This window comes from Mesoplodon mirus, assembly GCF_964341445.2.
Source record: "Mesoplodon mirus genome assembly, chromosome: 8".
NCBI lineage: Eukaryota > Metazoa > Chordata > Mammalia > Artiodactyla > Ziphiidae > Mesoplodon > Mesoplodon mirus.
This window is the reverse complement of record NC_138984.1, coordinates 84,158,657-84,182,221: the sequence shown is the minus strand read 5'-3', so window position 1 is coordinate 84,182,221 and position 23,565 is coordinate 84,158,657. Positions and strand designations below refer to the sequence as shown.

The 23,565-nt window shown below is 40.0% G+C and overlaps 1 protein-coding gene across 1 annotated transcript in view; it reads left to right on the top strand.

Moving 5' to 3' along the window:
- LRP2 (LDL receptor related protein 2) overlaps positions 1-23,565 on the top strand; it is a gene marked incomplete at its 5' end in the record, with an annotated part of 199,062 nt that overhangs the window by 102,311 nt on the left and 73,186 nt on the right. The window contains 11 exons of the mRNA XM_082630147.1: positions 1,001-1,249; positions 2,665-2,876; positions 3,755-3,939; positions 4,812-5,040; positions 5,846-6,020; positions 7,876-7,998; positions 12,518-12,684; positions 13,638-13,781; positions 17,544-17,653; positions 19,990-20,167; positions 22,440-22,653. Of these exons, the coding sequence (XP_082486273.1) occupies positions 1,001-1,249; positions 2,665-2,876; positions 3,755-3,939; positions 4,812-5,040; positions 5,846-6,020; positions 7,876-7,998; positions 12,518-12,684; positions 13,638-13,781; positions 17,544-17,653; positions 19,990-20,167; positions 22,440-22,653 (1,986 nt within the window). The remainder of the gene's footprint in view (positions 1-1,000; positions 1,250-2,664; positions 2,877-3,754; positions 3,940-4,811; positions 5,041-5,845; positions 6,021-7,875; positions 7,999-12,517; positions 12,685-13,637; positions 13,782-17,543; positions 17,654-19,989; positions 20,168-22,439; positions 22,654-23,565) is intronic.

Here is a 23,565-nt window from a genome sequence, read left to right as displayed (position 1 = left end):
GGAATTCATATAAATCATCACTGGATAATATTTCTCATTAAATCCTTTGCACCTGGTTCTGTGTTTTTACTTCATTAGATCGTCAAATTAAATCTGGTTCTGTTGGTAATGCGCTCATAAGTTTTTCTAACTTTAATATTTTCTGATTTCAATCAGAACTTGCCACAAAACAAATGAAGCCTGGGGATTTGTGTTTGCTATGATTAAAATCCTGTGATTGGCATGTAATCCTAATTACTGTCCTTTCTTTATTTCTTCTTTAATCAATGCTCACTCTCAGATGATACCCAGCCAGGTATGATTGCAAAGTATTTTAGATTCTTATGATTTTAAACACATTGCATTTGTGCTGAAAATGTCCTAATCATTTTGACTTACTTCCCCTTCTAGTGCATGTTTCATATCAGGACTCTTATAAATAAGAGTACACATGGAAATAGAGGGCATTTGCATCCTCAGGTAGATGAACTATCTTTGGGTGCTTCAGGCATTGCCCTTTTAGCCCTGAAAGTAAGGATGATGGCATGTCAGTGCATCTGTGCCCTGTAGTCTTCCAATCGCCTTTCTCCTGTATAGACCTTCCAGCTCTGCTCTTCAGTGTCAAAGTCTTATCTTCCATTTCTGTGTAGGTAGAAGAATGACAGGAAGCAAATGTCAAGTAATTTAGGTCTCTTTGCATGCTTTACCAATGATAGTTGTGTTTCTTGATGTCCACCATATTTCCCCAAGTTTCTCTCATTGCACTAAATGGAGTTATAATAGAAGGCTGTAGTGAAGAAAGTGGTCCAAGTCCAGTGGACGTGAAAGATGGTAAATCCTCAGGCAAATCGGAGCACTGAACAGCCTGTGGACCTCATCCAGGTGGATTCTGCTCATAGCTCTTACCTGGGTATTGTGTTGAAGGTGGCCTGAGACTGTATGACACGTAATACAACTGAGTGAACCAAAGAAGCAAAGATTCCTGACTTTTCCACTCTGTGATTCTTTTTCTTTATTCTAGACCAGGAGAGCTGCTCAGATTCCAATGGTGGTTGTACTCATCAGTGTATTCAGGGGCCCTATGGGGCTCAATGCCAGTGTCCATTGGGATACCTGCTTGCCAATGATTCTAAGACCTGTGAAGACATAGATGAATGTCGTATTCCAGGCTTTTGCAGCCAGCACTGTTACAATATGAGAGGTTCTTTTCGGTGCTGGTGTGATCCGGAATACAGGTTAGACGCTGACCAGAGGACCTGCAAAACTACAGGTAATGAAAGTGAACTAACTCCAGCCAGTTTACCAAGCACACTCCAGAGCTTAAGATTAAATGTCATGTTTAACAAATTTCACCATCTTTATATAATGCTTAATGAATTCAGTTCAACCAGTATTAATTCAGTTTCTGCTACGTGAAAGTATTTGTACTATGTGTTAGGGTATTGCTTTGGCTGCTTTAAAAGTGACCAGATAGTGACCACCTAGAGGGGTGGGATAGGGAGGGTGGGAGGGAGACACAAGAGGGCGGGGATACGGAGATACATATATATATGTATAGCTGATTCACTTTGTTATACAGCAGAAACTAACACAACATTGTAAAGCAATTATACTCCATAAAGATGTTAAAAAAAATAAATAAAAGTGACCAGATAAAGAATGCTAAAACAAAGTAGGCAGTTTCTTTCTTTTTCAGGCAGGAGTCTGGAGGGTAGACGGTTCAGGGGGTAAAAGCTGGTGTGGCTTCCATCTAGGGATCCATTGCTTTTGCTCCAGTCTTTGCCTGCTCCCAGAAAGTAGGAAAGGGGCGAGTAGCTTCCTTTTAAGGATGGCACCTAGAATTGGACACATCGTTTCTGTTCACATTTTATTGTTCAAAACTTAGTCATATGGTCACTCCAAACTGAAATGGAAATGGGGAAATGTCTCTAGCTGGTAGGCCCTCTGCTGTGCTAAAACTTGGCATAATTTATTACTAAAAAAGGAAGAAGAGGAGAGGGACATGGGGATGATTAGAAGTCTCTGCCACAGATCTACTTGAGAATGGACTTGAGGATATGGGGAGGGGGAAGGGTAAGCTGTGACAAAGCGAAAGAGAGGCATGGACATATATACACTACCAAACGTAAGGTAGATAGATAGTGGGAAGCAGCCGCAGAGCACAGGGAGATCAGCTCGGTGCTTTGTGACCGCCTGGAGGGGTGGGATGGGGGTGGTGGGAGGGAGGGAGATGCATGAGGGAAGGGAGGTGGGAACAGATGTATATGTATGACTGATTCACTTGGTTATAAAGCAGAAGCTAATAAAAAAATTAAAAAAAATAAATCAGATAACAACAAAAAAAAGAAGTCTCTGCCACAGCTGAATGCAAAGTACAAAATAAGCAAGTACAAAAGTAACTATAGTAACAGGAAGAATGCAAGTAGAGTTCACTCCAGGTTGATATTTAGATAAACACTAAAGTGTAATTCAAGGAAGAGAGATATTTCGAAAAAGCTTACTTTCAACACTCATGAAAATCAGCTAACTATTAAGGTAACATCATTCTTATAGGAATTTTTGTTTGTTTTCCCCGTTACTCTAGTTTGGAATGATATCTTCCTTCTGTTACCAAAGGTATTACATCAAATACTGATTGTTTTTTTCTCCCAGAATCGTTGACACTTGTATTTTCTTCTTGGACAGCCTCTGAAAGTCTGCTGTTACTGGTGGCGAGTCAGAACCAGCTTGTCGCTGACAACATCACCCAGCAAGAGCACTCTATCCACGCCCTTGTCCAGGATGGTTCTCACATTGTGGCTGTTGATTTTGATTCAGTCAGTGGTCATATCTTTTGGTCGGATGGAACTCAGGGTAAAATCTGGAGTGCGTTTCAAAATGGAACAGATAGAAAACTAGTAAGTACAGGTCTACTGGCCTTTGACCTGACTAGTTCCCCTGTCTTGGGTCTATGTGCTGTTACTCACCAGTGAGAGAAGGCCCTACTTCATCTTAGGTGGTTCTCATGTTTTCCTCTGGGCCACATCACACCCAAGGGACCCCGATGTTCCTAACTCCTACTTGATGGGATCTGAAGGGAGATGCATGGCTCTGAATTGCAGGTCATATGATGCAGAGACCTCACAGCATCTTGGAGGTCCCTTTTGCAAATTTTTTTCCTAGTGGATGAGAGAGAAGGGAAACACAGGGGAGGTTGCTTTTCTTTCTTTTATCTTTTAAAAATGTTTTTAAAATTTATTCTTTTCTTTGCCATTATGGTTTATTACAGGATACTGAATATAGTTCCCCATGCTATACAGTAGGACCTTGCTGTTGAGGTTGCTTTTCTTAGCTTTAATGCAGTTATGTTTCTTGATCAGTCTCCCGGAGTTTCAGTTTCTTGATCCTTGATGGTTATGTTTCCTCTGCCCCTTAGAAATTTATTTTGTAATTGTTGGCACTCAATCAATAAAGGTATTACTTTTGCCATGTGAGCACTGTAAAGTTTCATAGAGTTGCCAGCCTAGCAAACGGATACAGCTTTTGTTTAATTGAAAAAATTCTGAAACCAAAATGAAACTACATACTAATCCAACAATAGAGTATTCAGTCCTACACAATCTTGTATATTTTTCCAGAAAACCCTACTGTTTCTACATTGGAAGACAAAGTTTTCTAATCTTCATAAGCAATCATAGGACAAATTAGATGCCTTATTCTCAATTTTCATATAATTTCCATGTTTGCATTCATTTATTCCCTTTAGAATTCACTCGTTATTCACTTTTGTCTTTAGACGCTTGACAGTGGTATCACCATGACTGAAAGTATTGCAGTAGATTGGGTAGGACGCAATCTTTACTGGACAGACTTTTCTCTGCAAACAATTGAAGTCTCTAAACTGGATGGGAGTCACAGGACTGTGCTGCTTAGTGAAAACATAACAAATCCAAGGGGACTAGTGTTAGATCCCAGAACTACGTAAGACTTCTTTTTTTTTTAAAAATGATGTTGCCTTAACATTGTATGAGGGAAAAATAACATGACATGCTGTGGCTAATATTCATAACACAAACTTTACACATTGATTTATTAGCTTGGCAATATATGATTAAGTCTAATGAATGAATGCAGTAATATTCCATAGATGGGCCATGGTACTTGTTGTGCCATGTGTACCTCATGGTTATACAACAGAAAAGCCAGATTTGCCTGCTTCAGTTTCATATTGTTTACTAGAACTTCCTTTTATGTCATGTAAGGAAGTTTTTGCCTGCTGGCCCTAAAGGGAAGAAGAAATTCTCCCATGTGCTTAGAAAACTTTGAAGGCTTCTTTCCTTGAATTTTCTTAGATTCTCTTAGATTCTTTTCTGCAGGAAGATTCTTTTCTGCAGGAAGATGAGTTAGGCAAATTATGTTCAATGCAATGCAGACTTCCTAGTTATTGTAAAGTAAATTTCACATCCGTGACATTTATGATGAATCTCTGATGATGAATAAATTGACTTATCTTAAAAGCGACAGGGTAGATAAACAGGGACAGATGAACTTTTCTAGATCAACTATTTGTGGATTGTACAGAAACATGAATCGGCCTTGAGACATTTCAGTGTCACAGTATACTGCATGTTTTCTGAACATTATAAAAACACCCAGATGGCTTGTGATTGCATTATGATTACAGTTTTACTTTGTGACTCTCAGAGGAAATAGTAAGCTCTGTGCATATATTCTGACCTGGAGATGAGTTATTTTAAGCAGAGCTTAAACATGATATTCTGTCACTTAAAATGACAGTTATTTTCCATTTTGAAATATGTCCCATCCAATTGGTAACTAGTTTCTTTTCACAGTGCCCGTGTGATGTTCTGGTCTGACTGGGGCCATCACCCTCGCATTGAGCGAGCTAGCATGGATGGCAGTCTGCGCACCGTCATTATCCAGGAGAAGGTTTTCTGGCCCAATGGCTTAGCTATTGACTACCCCAACAGGCTGCTGTATTTCGTGGATGGCTATCTTGATTACATAGACTATTGTGAATATGATGGAAGCAATCGGCGGCAGGTGATAGCCAGTGATTTGGTAAGTTGGTAGTGAGGAAAGGAAACTAAAACCACAATAATGGTTTAGTAGGAAGCAGATAGAGTAACAAGAAAGCTAAGAAATTCATTGTTGTGTTGTAGACATTACAAGGTCCATCGAGGAAATATCAACAGGAGGAAGGGTCAATCTATCTTTTATTATTGACAGAAAATCAATATTCTAGTTCATGGTCAGATTGTGCCACGTCCAGGAAGGATTAATAGCTCATGTGACTTAGTTGATCTGTAGATGCTAATCCATTGCTTCTCTAAGTCCATGTAAATAATGATTTAATTACATGTAGATTCCCTCCATGAAATCATAGCCTGTTATATATTTTGTATTTTTATTCAGGAAATTCTGGTGAATTTATTGTCACAAGTTAAATGAGAAAATATGTATTTTACCAAAAAGCTGTTATTGACTTCTGTTTAAGATTGTGATTGTTTATAGTTCTGTGGCTTGAAGAGGCCCTGGGAGATCTCTCCTGTAACTAGACAGGTGATCTACATAAGTCACCTTACTTTCTGCACTTCAGTTTTGCTTTTGTTTATAAGACGGATGCCCAGTGTAATTACCAGAGTAAAAATGAAAGCTAAGTGACACAGGTACATGAAAGTATTTTGGTTGGTAAGTGGGATATAGGTCAAGAAGTATATTTTTTTCTGTCTCTTGACCAATGATTTCACTGTGTCTTTATTAAGTTAAATGCTAAAGGAAACCATCTTCTTGGGGAAGTATCCTTTTCTACTTTGTTCATCTTCATTTTTATTTCTAGGTCTCATTGTTCTCTTCTGCTTCACAGACTCTGCGGCATCCCTACTCCCTAAGTCTCTTTGAAGATTCCGTGTACTGGAGTGACCGTGCTACTCATGAGATTATGAAAGCCAACAAGTGGCATGGGGGGAACCAATCAGTAGTACTGTCTCTTCACCAGCCCCTTGGAATTGTTGTGGTTCATCCTGCAAAACAACCAGCTTGTAAGTGATAGAGATATCCTGCATGGTATAGCTTGGAAAACATTGATCTGGGGAATGTAAAATGTATAACGTTGCAGACCCATTTGTTTGGACAATACATTGCCATGACCTCTGTTTACCATGGAAAACTCAAATCTTGTATGTCTTTACATACTCAAGTCTCCCTGGTCTTTTCTCCCACTTTCTTTTGCCACACTGGACTTCACTGGACTTCATTTTGGTACAAAAGCACACCAGGCTACTTACCATCTCTGAACGTCTGCACTGGCTCTTCCCTCTGCCCTGGGACGCCCCTCGTCCAGATGTCTGCCTGAGTTGCTGCTTCATGTTATTTAGAATTCTCTTAGGTGCTCCTTGGTGGGCCTCGACCATCCTATCGAAAATGGCACCGCCTCTCATAATTCTTTTGCTCTTTACTCTCACGTTCTAAAGTCACACAACTTATGAGTTTAGTTTTATCTCCCTTTGTTAGAATATCTGCCTCATGTTTACAGTATTCCCAGTGCTTGGAGTGGTGTTGGGTACATAGTGAAGGCTTGCTAGTTTTTGAGTGAACAAATGGATTACTGCATCTAACGAGGTGTATGTAATAAGAATATATAGGACCTAGAGAACATCCTATGAGCACAGGATGCACACAGGATCCCTCTACTTCAAGGAGCAGAAACACACAAAGATGTCATCAATAGAAAAATAAAAGATTATTATCTGGCTTCCCTGGTGGTGCAGTGGTTGAGAGTCCGCCTGCCGATGCAGGGGACACGGGTTCGTGCCCCGGTCCAGGAAGATCCCACATGCTGCAGAGCGGCTGGGCCCGTGAGCCATGGTCGCTGAGCCTGCGCGTCTGGAGCCTGTGCTCCGCAACGGGAGAGGCCACAACAGTGAGAGGCCCGCGTACTGCAAAAAAAAAAAAAAAAAAAAAAATTATTATCTAACCAAAACTTGGACAACAGTGGGTAAATGTCAAGGTCACATAGGGAACACACAACTTGGTTTCATTTAATGTAAAAAGATCTCTTTGGGGTCAGCCAAGGAGACACATCTTATGTAACATCAAATTTCTATTACTAAGCTCTGGATTACTCAGTGGCTGTTTGTTCTGTTTATAGACTGGATTGATCTGTGACCTTGGGCAAGTCACTCCTCCCTCTTTATGACTCTTATGAATTCTATGTTGAAAGAATGATGTTGGGGAAGGGTAAAGTAGTTTAGGGCAAATACCAAACCAGCCAATGTAACTTAATGTATTGTGTCTCCAGATATTGGGGGCTTCTGGGAGGACAATTTATTAATTGAGATATAATTGACACATAACATTGTATTAGTGTTAGGTGTACAACATAATGGTTTGATATATGTATGTATTGTGAAATGATCACTATAATAAGTTCAGTGAACATCTATTACCACACATTTTTTTTTCTGTGATGAAAACTCTTAAGATCGACTCTTTACTATAGTCATTATGCTGTACATTACATCCCCAAGACTTATTTACCTTGTAACTAGAAGTCTGTACCTTCACACGTTTTGTTGCCCCGCATTCTCTGCTTCTGACAAGCACCAGCCTGTTCTCTCAGTTCATTTTTTAAAAAAATTTAGGTTTAAAATTTAGATTATTAAAAGTGATATCATATAGTATTTGTCTTTCTCTGTCTGACTTATGTCACTTAGCATAATACCCTCCAGGTCCATCCGTGTGTTGCAAATGGAGGATTTCCTTTTTTGCGGGCCAAATAATATTCGATTATATGTGTATATATACATACCATGTCTTTATCCATTCATCCCGTGCACTTTAAAGTGGGTGGTTTTCCATTCACCAATGTTTTCTTCTCTTCTCTTTGTATTACAGCCACAAATCCATGCGTCCATGCCCAATGCAGCCATCTATGCTTGCTTTCCTCAGAGAGGCTTTACTCCTGTGCTTGTCCTTCAGGGTGGCGTCTCTCTCGTGATTCTGTGACTTGCGTGAGAGGTACAGTATGTCCTTTAAGTATGCCCTGAAGGTGGAGCTTGCCACAGTTTGTACAAAGCTGTGTGAGCTCTAAACCACTTGGTGATGGAGTGTGTGCTGTGTTCCCTCTGATCAGCAGGTATCTGTAGAGTGTGTGCTATATGGGGTGTTAATTGAGCACCATATACAGAAACTGTATTACAACTGAGTTGTAATTGTAATGTCGTTTCTGTACATGCAGCTAATATTATGTGTGCATGTAATTCAACAGTCTTTAACCTCACATTTTCTCTTACCTGGTTATAGTCAGGCAAGCTATGATAATAGGAAGTTCCAGATTCTGCATTTAGAAGTAAAAATCCTTGATATTTGTGGATAGCTTCAATTTTAGGTTCCTGATCTCATCTTTATTCTCATAACCAATAGTCAATAATGAGTGTTATAGTCTGGGTCTTCTGACTCCAGTTTCAGTACCTTTACTATTACTGTATGGTACTTTAAAAATGAAAGTTTTCTCTGTATGAAATATTTTAAGGGATTATTTGAACAATTTATTCTTCATCTCATTCTAGATATCTTACTGGGTTGATTGAAGAGTATGTGGAGAGTTATACTAAGTATTTTAGGGAGCAAGAAAGGAAGGACAAGATGTAGTCAATCCACAAAGGAGATTTCTACGAAATCATTTGCCTTTGCTTAAAAATCTGAAGAGGTAGTCTAAACTCAAGTTTCTTTCATTACTCAATGAAGAGGAGTAAATGTGTTTTGATACTGATAAAAAATGGCTATAGACCAGTTAAAATTAAATGATTAATGGGAAAAAAATTGCTAAATTAAGAGAAAAATAGAGTCAATCTAGAGGGAAATTTAGTTTCCAAATGGAAAATATATTCCTGAATCCAGGAAATTTATGGTGTGTACAGGTTATGCGGATGTAAGGTTACTGAAAATCAAATTCCATAGACATGTAATATTTTGCAATGATACTTTTGTGATGAAAGATTTTAATTATTGGTAATGCTTAGAAAGGGATTGGCATTTGCCATTTTTCTTCAGAGCTTTATTATAAACCTAATCCTTGTTGACATTGTTTAATTTAGTGTGTCCTCAGAGTCTTTCAGCAGAAGATTAAACTGGGCTATAGACATTCTGCATACAAAGCATTCTTTCACCACACAAAGATTGTTGAACTGTGCATTGGGGATTGGTGTAATCTGTATTACTATCTGATGGTGATTGATAAGTGTAAACTCTGAATAGTACCTTTTGTTGTTTCACAAATAATTCCACTAGTGGTTTTCCCATGGACTGACTTTACTGAGGTGGAACCTTTTCAATAGTTTCCAACCGGCTTCTGAGCACCAGCTGGGTAACTGAGTGCCAATATATGTGAACTAAAAAAAAAAGTTGCATTTTTTTTTCCAGCAGGAAGCTTAGAAGACTGTTAACGTTCATAGATGAAAATGTTTTACTTGATTTAAATGTTCGATTGCCTCTAAAATTTTGTCTGCGAAGTGTCTAAAATATCTTTGGAAGTGCTTATGTGATAAGATCAAGTGAAAAAGCAGAGATGGTTTAATATTGGCCATGTAAAATCATGCATTAAAAAAATCTGGAGGACAAGATACACAAGTGCCAATAATGCTTACAGATGGGAAGGGGGATTATGGGATATTTCTATTTTTTCCTAATTTTATGCTATAAAATTTTAAAGGGAGAGCTTTCTCTGTATGAAATAGTTTTTTACTGTTTAGCAAATATGTTCCCCACAATGCCAAAGAAACCCCCAAAACTCAAACCAAAACATCTTCCCAGCACCCCCTAAAACTAACAACTGCAAATCCAGGGCTGTTCAAGGTCATACTTTGGGAGGAGCTAGGCTTGGGAGTCATAAATGTCACCTCTTAATGACAACATAAATTTCCCATTCCTGACTGTTGTTTTTCACTTCTTTGCTCTGCTAACACTAATCTTAATAGGATCATGACATGAAAAATAGAAAATGAAGAAATGTTCTTTCCTTTCCAAAGAATAAGACCTCCTGAACTCCTTTCCAGCCAACCCTAGGTGCTGCTGTGCCTACTCTTTCATGGTCATGGTCCATATACTTTGTCTGGCCCTCCAGACTCTAAGTTCCTTGAGAATAAATTCTCTACCTGATTCCTTGATGTATGTTTTTGCCCGTGGGACACAGTGGCACTCAGTAAATGTGGAGTGGATGACAAACCCTCCAATATCCCTTTTTGCTTCTTCTCCATTCCTGTGTTTTTCACCTGCTCATCCCTTTCTAGATGTGTACAGTCATCAAATCACTCCTCCTGTTTTCTTTCCCACGGAGCACTTTTCATGCACCTTCCTGTGCCACCTGCTGTCTCAGTGGTCACTTCTGCCAGTGCAGCATTAAATGATACCCCATCTCTGGTCTGTGGCCCACAAATGTTCACTGGCTGTAAACCCTCTCAAACACACCTGCAGTGGTCAGACGGAGGTCCTGAGACCCATCCCCAGGGAAGAGTAATGGCTGAAGGAGTAGTGCTGGGTGCTCTCAAGGAAAGAGCTTGTTAGAGGAATCAGGAAGGCCCATGTTTGATGGAGGAGAAATGCAGTGTTTTAGGCCTTAAACAGTGCTTTGGTTGACAATTCTTCCAATTAAGCAAAAGAAAAATTACCCATTAAAAAGAACAGAATCAGGTTTTGAGTCAGTAAAAGTTCCCCTGTGAAACTGGGAAATATTTCTTGTTTCTCTGAACCAATGAACATTTATAACGTATAATTAATACATCATTAAATATCATCTCAGCGTATTCAGGGTACATCTTAAACTCATAATTTTAAATTTCTGCAGTTAAATCAAATGAATCGAGTGGTGATTTGATATTCGATAAGTAGTACCCAGCCTGCACTTTTTGCAGAGGAGTGATTAAGAACATAGGTTTTGGAGAGTTCAAGCTACCTTGCTGTGACCTGGGTGAGATATGCTGATTTCTTTGTGCCTCATTTGAAATTTGGGGGAGAGGGATAACTATCTAACGAGCAGGGTTATGAGGCTTCAGGAAGAGAAATTAAATGAAGTAGTACTTATTTGCTACATGCTGTGTAGCGTGTCTTCTCAATAAGTGGCTACGATTATCATGGTTATTGCAGTTGTTCAGAAGAGAGGCACAGTGGAGCGGCTGAGAGAGTCAAGGCTTGGGAGTTAATCTCATTGCCTGTTTCCTGTGGAAGCTGCAAAGCTGTGGGAAGCTCCTTGGCCTCAGTTGTTTCTGAAAACAACTTTGCAGGGTTGCTGTGAAAGACTAAAGGCTATGTATTGTAATACTTTGTAAAGTATTAAGCATGAAGAGTTGCAAATTTTATTTTAGATTTGTACCAGGTTAATAAATTGAGTCATTTCTTAGTAGTGGAAATGCCAGGAACAAGGAAAAACTAATTGGACATGAAAGTAAGTAAAGAAAAAATTGTCAAAATAATCCTGCTGAAGATGTAAAGCTTCCCTGATGATCAAAGTAATGCAAACACCATTTTTAGCCCATGAAGGGTATGCAATGATTAATCATTTTATATAGTCTTAATAGGTGCTATATCTTATATATCTTAATAACACAGAACTCACATTCCAAAGTTTTCCTTTTCTCACAGAGGAATGGTAATAAAACCCTACTGGTGAACTTCCTTAATTTTTTGATAAAGGGACTATAATTTGGATAAAGATCATCTTTTAAAATGGGCCTCATTATCTATTAAAGAGCCTACTTGAACTGGTAGTTTAAATAAGGCATTATGAAGATGTTTAAGTTGCAAAGTACAGATACTTTTGAGAACTTTAGAAGGCACTCTTTACATATTTACTTATGTATCCATCCATTTATTCATTTATGGGGTCATTCAGTTAGCAAATATTTATTAGACAACTATTATAAGCCAAGCTCTGGGGACATAATAGTGAGTAAATCAGACAGGGTCACTGCCCTTTGGGAGTTAGAATCTAATGTGGAAGGTAGACATTAGTCAAACAACAATTGGTAGGATTATAAATTAGATTTACTTAGTAATTAAAGTTTCTCATAAACTCTAGGCAACACTTTGTGGTGTTATTTTCTGAACATAATTAAAACAAATGAACTGCCATTCACCAAGAAGAGTCTATAAATTTTCTTTCACATTTTGGGGCAAAATCCAACTCTCCTTTCTCTGAGTTATTCTGCGTATAGAAATGGAAGAACTTCTTGTCTGTGACTCTTAGCAAACTTGGATAGTTTAGCAGCATGAGTAAGGAATTAATGAAGAGTATGGTAAATGCTGATCTACTTTGGGTAATTCCAGAGGTCTTATGTGTGAAGTTGATGGTCTGGTGACGGAGCAACCCATTGAAACCCAATGGAAGGCCCTGGATTATCTGGTGAAATATCCATCATGCATTATAGTTATTGCAGCAGTTCTGCAGTGGCATTTTGTCCCATCAGATGGTACCAATCCACTACCTTCTGTTACTCTAAATGTCTGGGATATAATTTTGAGAGATATTCTGTTATTTTCACAGGTGATGAAGCGTTCCTAATAGTTGTAAGACACAGTATAATTTTTGGAATCTCCCTTAACCCTGAGGTGAAGACCTTTGATGCTATGGTGCCCATATCAGGGATACAGAATGGTTATGACGTTGCAGTTGATTACTCAGAGCAATTCATCTATTGGCTTGAAAATCCAGTAAGTTTCAAATAACATTCAAAGTATGCAACTTGTTCTTGAAGAGCCTACCTGCACTGAAGCCTTCTTATATTTATGCTGGGTGGGAAATGGCCCAGACATAAATAGATTTACCACTAAGCATTTTTTAATTTAGTGAGGGATGTCAATGGGAAGTTGGCCTGGAGCAAAGACCCGATAGTAAGCACATTTAAGCTATTGGGTATATTTATTCATTCAACAAGTATTAAATGACTACTCTTCTCCCTGCACTGAACTAACTGCTTCCAACTGCAGAGTACATGCCAAGAGGAAGCAGTAACAAAGCTCGCTCTTAAGGAGCTTTAGTCTATTAGACGAACCTAAAAATGAGGATATTAGACTAACATAAAAATGATCATCGCTCAAGACCAAAAGCAATAGTTTCCTAAGGGAATTCCAGGAAAGCATCTGATGTGGCCGCTGTGGCCTTCACTCAGAATCTTTGCCTCTAGGATAAAAAAGAACACTCCTCCAATTTCCTTCCCACTGGGACCCTTTCCTCACCCTTTAGGGAAGAAACCTGTGAGGATGGGGAAGGGGCAAGGAAAATACAAATGAGGAAGAGAGGGAAGATCTATGTGGTTGATGCTTGTCACCTCTGTGGAAAAATATACTCCTGGCCTCCTGATTCACACCTGTGACTTGGATTATTTTTATGACTCTTTGGCCTGTGGTGGTTAAGGAATAAACTTCTGTAGCTGATATCAGAGGGAGCCTGAATGGTAAGCCTTCTATATTCCTGTGATGCACTTGAAAATCAGTGTTTTCAGTGTTGCTGGCGTTAGCATTATACACAGTAACCCCAGCCAGAGGCCCTGAAACTTTGCCTTTATTCCACGTGTGAGGCGTGTTTAAGAAACACAGTAGCTGGCAGTAGCTGCAGTGAAGCTGTGGCCTTGAAACAGCTCACCCCTCCTTGTCTTTCTCACCAGGGTGAAATTCACAGAGTGAAGACAGATGGCACCAACAGGACAGTGTTTGTTCCTCTATCAAGTTTGGGGGCTTCTACGAGCCTGGCCTTAGATTGGCTATCAAGAAACCTTTATTATACCAATCGTGGAACTCAGTCAATTAAGGTAATGATTCCGTAATACTATTGACACAAACGCTGGTTTCTTATTCATGTAAAATCTATTCTCAGGAAATGCTGTCATATGGAGGAAGCAAAAGGGATATTAATATTAACTATCAAAGTCTCTGAAGCCAAGGAGAAACCTAAAAATTGGAACTTTCTACCGCCCTACTTTGTCTCCTCCTAAGCATAAATGGTAACTTGTTCATGTAAAAGGATGTTAGATAATTTATTAGGATATATACAAAGATAAAAAAATAGGTAAGGAGTTCAACATAAAGGGAAGCTTATAGTAGGCAAGGCCTTTTCATTATCTTTCCTCATCAAGTATTCAATACTATTTCAGTTCTAAACCAAATTTATAGGTTACCTCTGTTCTTAGATGGAAATCTTTCTATGGCTCCAACAGTGAAACAGAAAGTAGAAACTTGATTCTGATTCCTTTGATGCTTTCCTTTTTTGAGATAAGTGTTTTTTTTACTCTAATTCCCAGAAGAAATTCTATAGGGGCACAGGTATGAAATCACATGAAGTAAATCAGAGGTAACTTGACTAGTACTGGTTTGCTCCGCTCTGGGACAAGGTTAAAACATGTGATGGATTATTCATTCAGAGTAATTTTGAGAGTGAGAATTCCTAACGCAAAGGGGTGGTCTTGGGAGAGCAACAGTAGGGTGACAGTCCTGACTGCTCAGGATGAGGCACCAGTTAGTAAGTTGGTTCTCTCTGGGGCGTTCAGAAAGATTAATGCTAAAGATGAGGAAGGCACACAGCAGCTAAGTGGCTAATTTAGAGCAGATTTGCTAGGAGGAGTGCTTATTCGATAGTCAGAACAGTGCTTTACAGTTTACAAAGGTCTTCCACAAACATCATCTCATCCAATCCTTACAACATTCCGGAGGGCAGGCAAGTGTAGTAAACGGTCACAGTGACGGGGACATTCGCAGTACGCATGCAGTATGCTAATCTCAAGCCGGGTAGAATCAGCAGCTCCTAACATGAAGGGAACCTTGGAGCCTCATCTGGTTCAAGCTCTTTGTTAGATGAAAATCTGAAGCCCACAGAAGCTAAGAAACTGGCTTAAACAGTCAGCTTCACTGCCCTGATTCTGGGGGAGGTGGGTGGTCTAACTTTGCCTTGTTATAAACCACAAGTTCGGCAGTCTAGCCTGCTTCAACCCCCTTTGACAGGGACAGAAGGTATTTTGCACAACCTCAACGAAAAATATCACTGACCCATCAAAACACAGGCAATATTTACTGCCCAAGGCCTTTAATACCAAACTCACATCTCTCTAGAGTCCACTCAGTAGAAAACTGTCTTCATTCCACATGGCAGTTAATCTGCTCCTGCTTTGTAAGTGGGGTCTTCTCTTTTGGACTGATACTCTTCCAAGAGCAGGGCACATGTCTCCTCCATCAGGGTTAGATACAACAGAAAAGTACCAGTTGAAGAACTGAGTATGTGCGTGTGCATGTGTGTGTATTGGTGAGTCCACTCTAACCACGGAAACCTAAAGTTGGTAATTGTGCTCCAAATGCAGTGAGGTCCAGAGGAGAGAGAACTTGCTTTGGAGTCCTGGCTTCGAGTCTGGCTTGCTTGCTCATTTATGCATTCATTCAATAAGCACTAGGAAGTGCTTTCCATGGATTGGTGCCATGGTTCGTCCTGGATATTCAAGGATGAATCAAACATTTGTTTTTCCTGCTTTTAAGTAGCTCACACATCTGAGAGCTAGACACATAAACAAATATCTTTGCTCCAGTGTAAGTGTGATATGTGCATTGAATATAAAGAGAGTGATTAAGGACAGAAGTAAGTGTGTGGGGAGAGAACGGTGGGCTTCCCCCAAGAGGTTACTTGAGAGCTAAGTCTTGAAGGATGACCATCCTTCATTTCTGCATAATGAAGAAGAAGGGAGAAAAAAAAAAACACTTGAATAAAGACCATGAGATATGAAAATGCATTTTGTGACTAAGCACGGTGTTTACTCACAGGCTGTTTGACCTTGGACAAATTATATAACTTCTCTGAGTCCGTGCTTCCTTATCCATAAAATGGGGTTCATAGTTCAGTAAGTAAAAGTACTTGACGCTAAGGTATCCTGCGAATGCAGAGCCCTGTTTCCCTCAAATCATCAATATATTTAGACTACCCATAAAGGTTAATTGCCCCTTTAGTGTTTTTATCGGTTTTTTCCTTTGGTGGTATCAATTGTGACTCTTCCAGATGAATGTTAGATCGATTAAAAAAACAGAAATTGTGTCCAAGTACTGTTTTCCTGTATGATATCCGTTCCAGAGGAGAAACTCACATTCAATTCCAACTCTTCCGCTAGGGGTAGCTGTGTGCTCACTCACTAAAAGCAATTCTGTAGCTGAAGCGTGAATCCTACAGCATGGCCTTGTGTGAGAGAGCTCCATCTCTGCCAGAACACAAGGAGACGGACTTCCCTTTGAACCAAAGCCATCCTCAGGGAAAAGAGAGAAATTGCAGCAGGAAGAGGCAAATTGAAAAGAGAAAAATTATTTTAGTCCAAATAGGAGAGAAACGTACCACACAGGAGAGAGAAAATATAGAGAGAAGAGTGAGGGAGAGAAGGGTGTGTGTGTGTGTGGTGTGTGTGTGTGGGGTGTGTGTGTGTGTGTGAGAGAGAGAGAGAGAGAGAGAGAAAGAGAGAGAGAGAGAGAGAGAGATGTATATAGATAGAGAGGCAGAGATAGAAACAAACACAAATAATCAGTTTGTGTTGAAATGTAATTTTATAGAAAAGCCTTCATGCAAATCAAGAGGTATTTTCTTATGTCTTACGAGTTTTTCTCATCTCAGACTGTCTCAAGTGCATACCAAAATAGCCTTGTTTCTATAAAAAACTACATCTAGTCCAGTAATCCATATCCCTCTGTGGTGTTTCACAGTGTTATAACACTGTGGTTATAACAGTTCTAGCAAGATTACTTAAAAACATAACATTGGGAAAACCACAAATCCTCTCTAGGCCTCTTTTTCATCACATTATATGAGCATAATAATGCCATCTATCTCACAAAATTACTGTGAGGATTAAATCCGATAATGCTTAGTATAAGGCCTGCTACATAGTGAGGTCCCAATAAATGGATCAATAAAAAAAAATTGAATACAGTTGTGCTGGGTGCTGTGCGAAGCACTTTACATGCATTGTCTTATGTTCCTGGAACCTCTATGCAGAAGGGAATTTGTCATCCCCATTTACTGGTAAAGTTCAGAGAGGTGAACTTACTTGCCTCAGGTCATATAGTCAGATCTGGCCGGGTCAGGATTTGCACTCAGGCTGTTAACTTGGCACAGAGTTCACTTTAACTCTGTGTAAATTTGGACTGTTTGATCAACTGTGTTTTCAGTGATGGGCCACTGCGTGCTATGGCCCAGTCACTGGGGTACAGGAGACCTGTGGGGTTCCCATTGGTCTTCCAGAGTTTTCTCATCTTTTTTCTGTAGTTTCGCTCAGGCAATGATTCTGTATGTTCACTCATTTGAATCTTTCTTTTGTCCGTATAAATATCCTCTCCTGGAACTTTAGGTGAATTGAAAATAGAAATTTGAGAGGTGATTTTGTTTTCTTACTCCCATTTTCTATTGAGCCGATTTTCTCATAGCCCTGAAATGCAATTAGAGATTATCTGAATATCATGCAAACCCTCCCATTCACCACAATCATGCTTTGAATTCGTTGTGTGTTTAAGTTCTCCTTCATCATAGCTTTCTTTATTTTGCCCTTATATAGGTTTTGACACTCCGAGGAGATGTCAGATACGGAAAAACACTGATTACCAATGATGGGACGAATCTTGGAGTTGGTTTTCCGGTTGGCATAACTATTGATCCTGTTAATGGGTGAGCGTTCATTCATAAGTAGTGTATGTCTTCTATACAGCACCACCCTTGTTAATATTATGGTCTAATAAAATGGAAGATTTCAAACGTAGGGCCTTTTCTGATTTCATATGCCAACATTTGAAAAATATAGATCTCAGTAAGAAAGAAATAACTCTAAGTTATATTTAATGTGTATTGTGTTCTGTTTTTCAAATTAATAACATTGAACTTAAATTAATTCCAAACAAACAAGAATTTCAGGCATTTTAAAATAGAATTATAAGAATGAACAATAGGGCTTCCCTGGTGGCGCAGTGGTTGAGAGTCCGCCTGCCGATGCAGGGGACACGGGTTCGTGCCCCGGTCTGGGAAGATCCCACATGCCGTGGAGCAGCTGGGCCCGTGAGCCATGGCCGCTGAGCCTGCGTGTCCGGAGCCTGTGCTTCGCAACGGGAGAGGCCACAACAGTGAGAGGCCAGCACAAAAAAAAAAAAAAAAAAAAAGAATGAACAATAATGCATTTTGACTTTGAATGAATGTGGAAAGCTTTAAGGGAGTGGATAAACACTTGAAATAGACCTTGAAGGATGAGAAGGCTTCCAGTAGGTGCAGAATGGGTTGCAGCTGAGAAGTGGTACTTGAGGCCAAAGAACAGTGAAGGCCCAGAGGCATGGTGGTATTTAACATGATTGTGTGGAGGGCTGGAACCAGAGACTTCGAGTAGGGGGCAATTGACTAGATGGGAGATACAGCAGCTAAAGTCATTTGGGGGCAAATCAGGGAGGGACTTTATTTATTTTTTTAATATTTATTTATTTATTTGGCTGCACCGGGTCTTAGTTGCAGCACATGGGGTCTTCTTGCCTCGTGTGGGATCTTTAGTTGTGGTATGAGGGATCTTTTAGCTGTGGCATGCGAACTCTTAGTTGTGGCAAGTGGGATCTAGTTCCCTGACCAGGGGTCGAACCTGGGCCCCCTGCATTGGGAGTGCAGAGTCTTAGCCACTGGACCACCAGGGAAGTCTAGAGAAGGACTTTAATGTCATGCTAAGGAGTTGCACTGTATTTTTTTTTTGAGAAATAAGGAGCCAGAAGGGAATTTGGAGGAAGGGAATGATAGAACCTAATCTGTATTTTAGAAAGATTGATCAACAGTGGAGTGGAAAGGGTCAGGGGAAGGAAGAAAATGTTCAGTCAGGGATGAGAGTTCTTAGCTAAGTTTAGGTAGCTTAAATTTTTAGTGAACTCAGAATTCACAAGAGTTTTGTGACTTTGTCCAGAAAACTTTTGGCAGCCTGGAATGGGAAAGGAGAAAGAAAATAATGACAGGAACTCAGGGTTAGTAGTTAGCAATGTAGGCACAATGGGAAATCATGAGAATAAATCAGAATATTGTTAAAATGGTTAAAATGGTATGAGGTCCAGGCATAGAGGGCCTGAAAGATTGAGAGCTCAGACAAGTTTTAAGCGCAAAGAACAGGTTCAATGGAAGAAATAAAATAGGAGCAAGGAAGAGATGGAAGAGTTTGGTTGAAGCAGGGAATTTTAGAGTTTGAGAACTTAGAGGTAGAGAAGTTTAGAACTGAAGAGGAGGTTCATGGGATGGGTATCTTGGATTGGTGGTAAAAGAGGTCTGCATATAAAGATGATGGGAATTAAGTGTTTCGAGGACTTATAGGAAAAGAGTGTGAGAGGGTTGTCTGTTGAGGCTATAGCAGGAGGTGAGATAGAAAGGAATGAAAACTTGGATTCAAGTCTAGAAGTTATGTCCTCACAGTAAATGGAAAGCAACCCTCATATATTTTAATGAAGTTTCATGGATCACGGATTTGGTAATTCTGTGTGCTGATTAGGGTTCATGTGTACACATGGCATTTCCATCACGAAAATCAGAAAATAAAGTAGCTGGTCTTGTGGTTAATGATTTGGAAAAGAATTAAATAAGAGGGCTGAGAGGTGATCAGGGAGGTACCTGACCACATTTACATTAGTTTTGTCCTTCCTAGTGTGCTGGGCATACTGAGTCTTTGAAAAGGATCGACTGTTGATACAGGCTCTTCTTAGTCTGTGAACTTCCTGTGTGACCAAGCTAAGGGATTGCCCACCAATGGAAAACGGTATCCTGTATCAGATACCATTTTAAATGGCCTCTTCCCCAGTAATAACGAAGAAGTATACAGACATTAGAGAACACTGATTAAGGACTCTTCCACCTTGGATGTAACAAGATATTAATGTTTCAGACTTCCTGCATTGAATGGTGTGCATCTTGAGGACAAGAAAGACATGTTTTTCATTTAAATATGTAGTGAAAGCACCTGTTTCACTAAACGCCTTTGTTTTTCATGGTTATAGGAAACTGTACTGGTCAGACCGAGGAACCGACAGTGGCATTCCCCCCAAGATTGCCAGTGCTAACATGGATGGCACATCTCGAAAAACTCTCTTTACTGGGAGCCTTGATAATGTGGCATTTATCACCCTCGATATTGAGGAGCAGAAACTCTACTGGGCAGTCAGCAGCACGGGAGTGGTATGAGCACACTTTCTAGTCTGTTGTTCTTTGTTGCCGAGCTTGCACAGCTGACATTGATTGTTCTGAGTTGTCTGGCAGTGGTTCTCAAGAAATCTCACTTGGCCATTTGTACCAGTGTTATTTATTTATTTATTTATTTGCTTTTTGCGGTACGTGGGCCTCTCACTGTTGTGGCCTCTCCCGTTGCGGAGCACAGGCTCTGGATGCACAGGCTCAGTGGCCGTGGCTCATCGGCTCAGCCACTCCGCGGCATGTGGGATCTTCCCGGACCGGGGCACGAACCCGTGTCCCCTGCATCGGCAGGCGGACTCTCAACCACTGCGCCACCAGGGAAGCCCTGTACCAGTGTTTTATTGCCCTTTCTCTCAATAACTTCTTTCCCTGAAGTCCAGTTCTTTATAGTGTGTGCATGGTTCCTTACAGAATGTTTATTTTTTCTCTCATTCTTTCTTTTTCTTCAAGATAAAATAATTCCATTTCTCATTTTGTATTTGTCCTTTAAGAGCCCTTTCTTTCATGTTTCAGTGATTTCAGTGCTTTTCTTCGCAAGTTCTCAAAGGCTCTCCGATTGCAGAGACTAAGAAAAAAAAATAGCAAGCTTCTGAGCTCAATGTCCCCTCACAGCTACATATGACGCTCTAATGTCCTAACATGGTAGATGGATGTGTGAAAACTCCCTTTCCTGGTAATTTTAAACTCCAAGGTGGAGTTCATTACATTCTGCCATAAGAAGCAGGAACTATAAATTCCGTTCATTCACAGAAATAACATTTGATCTTCACTACCGTGCTTATGCAGCTGAGCTGGGACTGGGCACATAGAAGGTGCTCAGTAATAATTATTGCTCAACTAAAATATTGCTTTGGATGTTGAGTGTGTGCTAGTCTCTTCCTTGCTTTAAAGAACAGGAGTGATTTCATGTCTGTCTTTGACATGGATGCTCTCCATAAAATTGTGCGGTAGGTTTGGTTTTCAGTTCATGACAGCTCGCTGAGTACTCATTTCACTCCTGATATGTGCTTATAATGGTGAAAAAGAAGTAGGTGATGTGTGTGAAAGCACTTTGCAGAAGCTCGTGCCACATGGTGTGATTTCTGCTTACAAATTAGCGCGTCCCAGACCAGACTCCCCAGGCCCCTCCCCTTCCTGTTTCCGCATCTGCTCCGCTCTCTGGAATCTGTGAGCTGATTGGTGGTATGACTCTGCATCCTTTCTCCTAGGCTGGAACCCACATGTTCCTCCTTCACTCTAATAACCACATCCTTATTTAATCATCACAAAATCCTGGCAGCTTGTCCCCGTGCTTCTTCTCTCAGGTCCAGCCTTTTTCTGCCACTTCCACTATCCTGGGCCACTCCTCTCTAGCCTTGATGAGAGCACGGCCCTCACTAATGAACCTGTTTTAGTGATGGAGGCATGTGGTCTTCATAACACCACAAGGAACCCTGGAACCCTGGTCCAGATAAGTAGCTCCAGATACTTCAGCCAAGCGTGGTCAGCTCATCTGGTCCTGGTCACTCCCTCAGCAGCTCCCCTCAGAGATTATCTCCCCTGTTCTCTACCCTTCTGGAACCTCTGTTTCTAGGGCATAACCTGCTCTCGTAACTGCTGGGTTCCCTTGTCCAGGAAGGCAGGAGCCACACCCCATTTCTCTCTTACCAACACTCAGCTCAGATCCTGGCACAGAGGAGGCACTTGGGACAAGTTTCTGGAATGAAATCAAACCAGCTATGTCTACATTTTGTTTTTCTTCCAGAGCATAGTGCTTGTCACTTCCTGTTAGAAACTTCGTTCTTGAGTTCTTTTCTAGTTCATCAGAGTCATTTTGACTCAGGCTTGTTACTGTGCTGATTAACAGCACTATCTTGCTGTCTTCTGTGAGTGTGTCAAGCACGTTTCCTATCTCCATTGCAGAAATAGTTGGTGAAGATGTTAAACGCAGGGCCAGTTAGACATTAAATGTGTATTATCCTTGACCAGAATATCACATGCAGGGATTAGTCCCCTATTCTTCACCATGCCATCTGAGAAAGTTGATTGGCTTATTTGGACTTCAGCTTCATTGTCAGTGAAATGGGCACAATGACGTTTGTCTCACCTACTGCTCGATGTAGATGTGACTATCAAATATAGTCAGAAATATAGTCAGAAATCCCTGGAAAGAATAGAGTGCTATATACATGTGAAACATTATTAAGAGAATATTGGTTTTAAACATTTTCCTCATTGCACCATGAGACAGTCAATAATGAAAATTTTGATCTTTCAGATTGAAAGAGGAAACGTGGATGGTACAAATCGAATGATCCTGGTAAACCATCTTTCCTACCCCTGGGGACTTGCTGTCTATGGCCCCTTCCTTTATTATACCGATGAAGAATATGAGGTCATTGAAAGAGTTGACAAGGCTACTGGGGCCAACAAAATAGTCTTGAGAGATAATGTCCCAAATCTCAGGGGACTTCGAATTTATCAAAGACGTGGTGAGTATTTGTCACTGAAACATACATATTCATGGGTGTATATATATTTATTCCTGGGTGTCTGCACACTGACATGCCCACACACAAACCCACATATGCACAAAACTGTGTGCATACACATGCATGCAAACTGAAATTACCCCAAGATATTTAAAAAATTATAACCATGTCTTAAGCATGGCTAAGTGTCAGAGACTAAGCTGGCATCTGAAAGGCCAGAGTAAACTTACTCCCATTCTTTCCACGGCACTTTAAACTCCTTACTTTGCTTTTATTTTATCATACTCCCTGACATATTACGTATGTGTTTATCATCTGGGTTCTTCATTAGAAGGTAACCTCCATAAGGACAGGTATTTTGTGTCTTGTTTCTTACTCTCTCCCCAGTAACTAGAATAGTTGCTGGAGCATTGGAGGTGCTCAGTAAATATTTGTTGGATATCTGCTGGGAAAGTGATTAACACAATAGAATTTTTTTAATCTTAAAAGGAATACTCTTAGATGTTGCCTTTTTCAATAGATTTATTTCCCAGAGATAATCTAACTTCTGATTTGCCCCTTTATATTAACATTATGATCTGGAGATTATTTTTTATAATTTTGAAATATTTTATAGCTTTTAGTCCCTAGCCAAAGATTTGTTTGCTGTCCTATAACCTAGGTTTGTTACTCGGTATTATTTTATTGCATGTTCAAAAAACCCTTAAATATTATTATTTAATATACTTTAAATCAAATGCTCATCACAGTGTTGATCATGTACTTAAAACTGATATAATTTAAAATTCCAGTACATAGGTCAAGAGGGCAAAAAAAAAAAATTAGAATTTGTTGACTGACCTCCCTAATTCCTCTAATTCTTGAATGATTTGTGGAAGAAGAACAATTGGTGCTCCATTCTCTTTTATTATA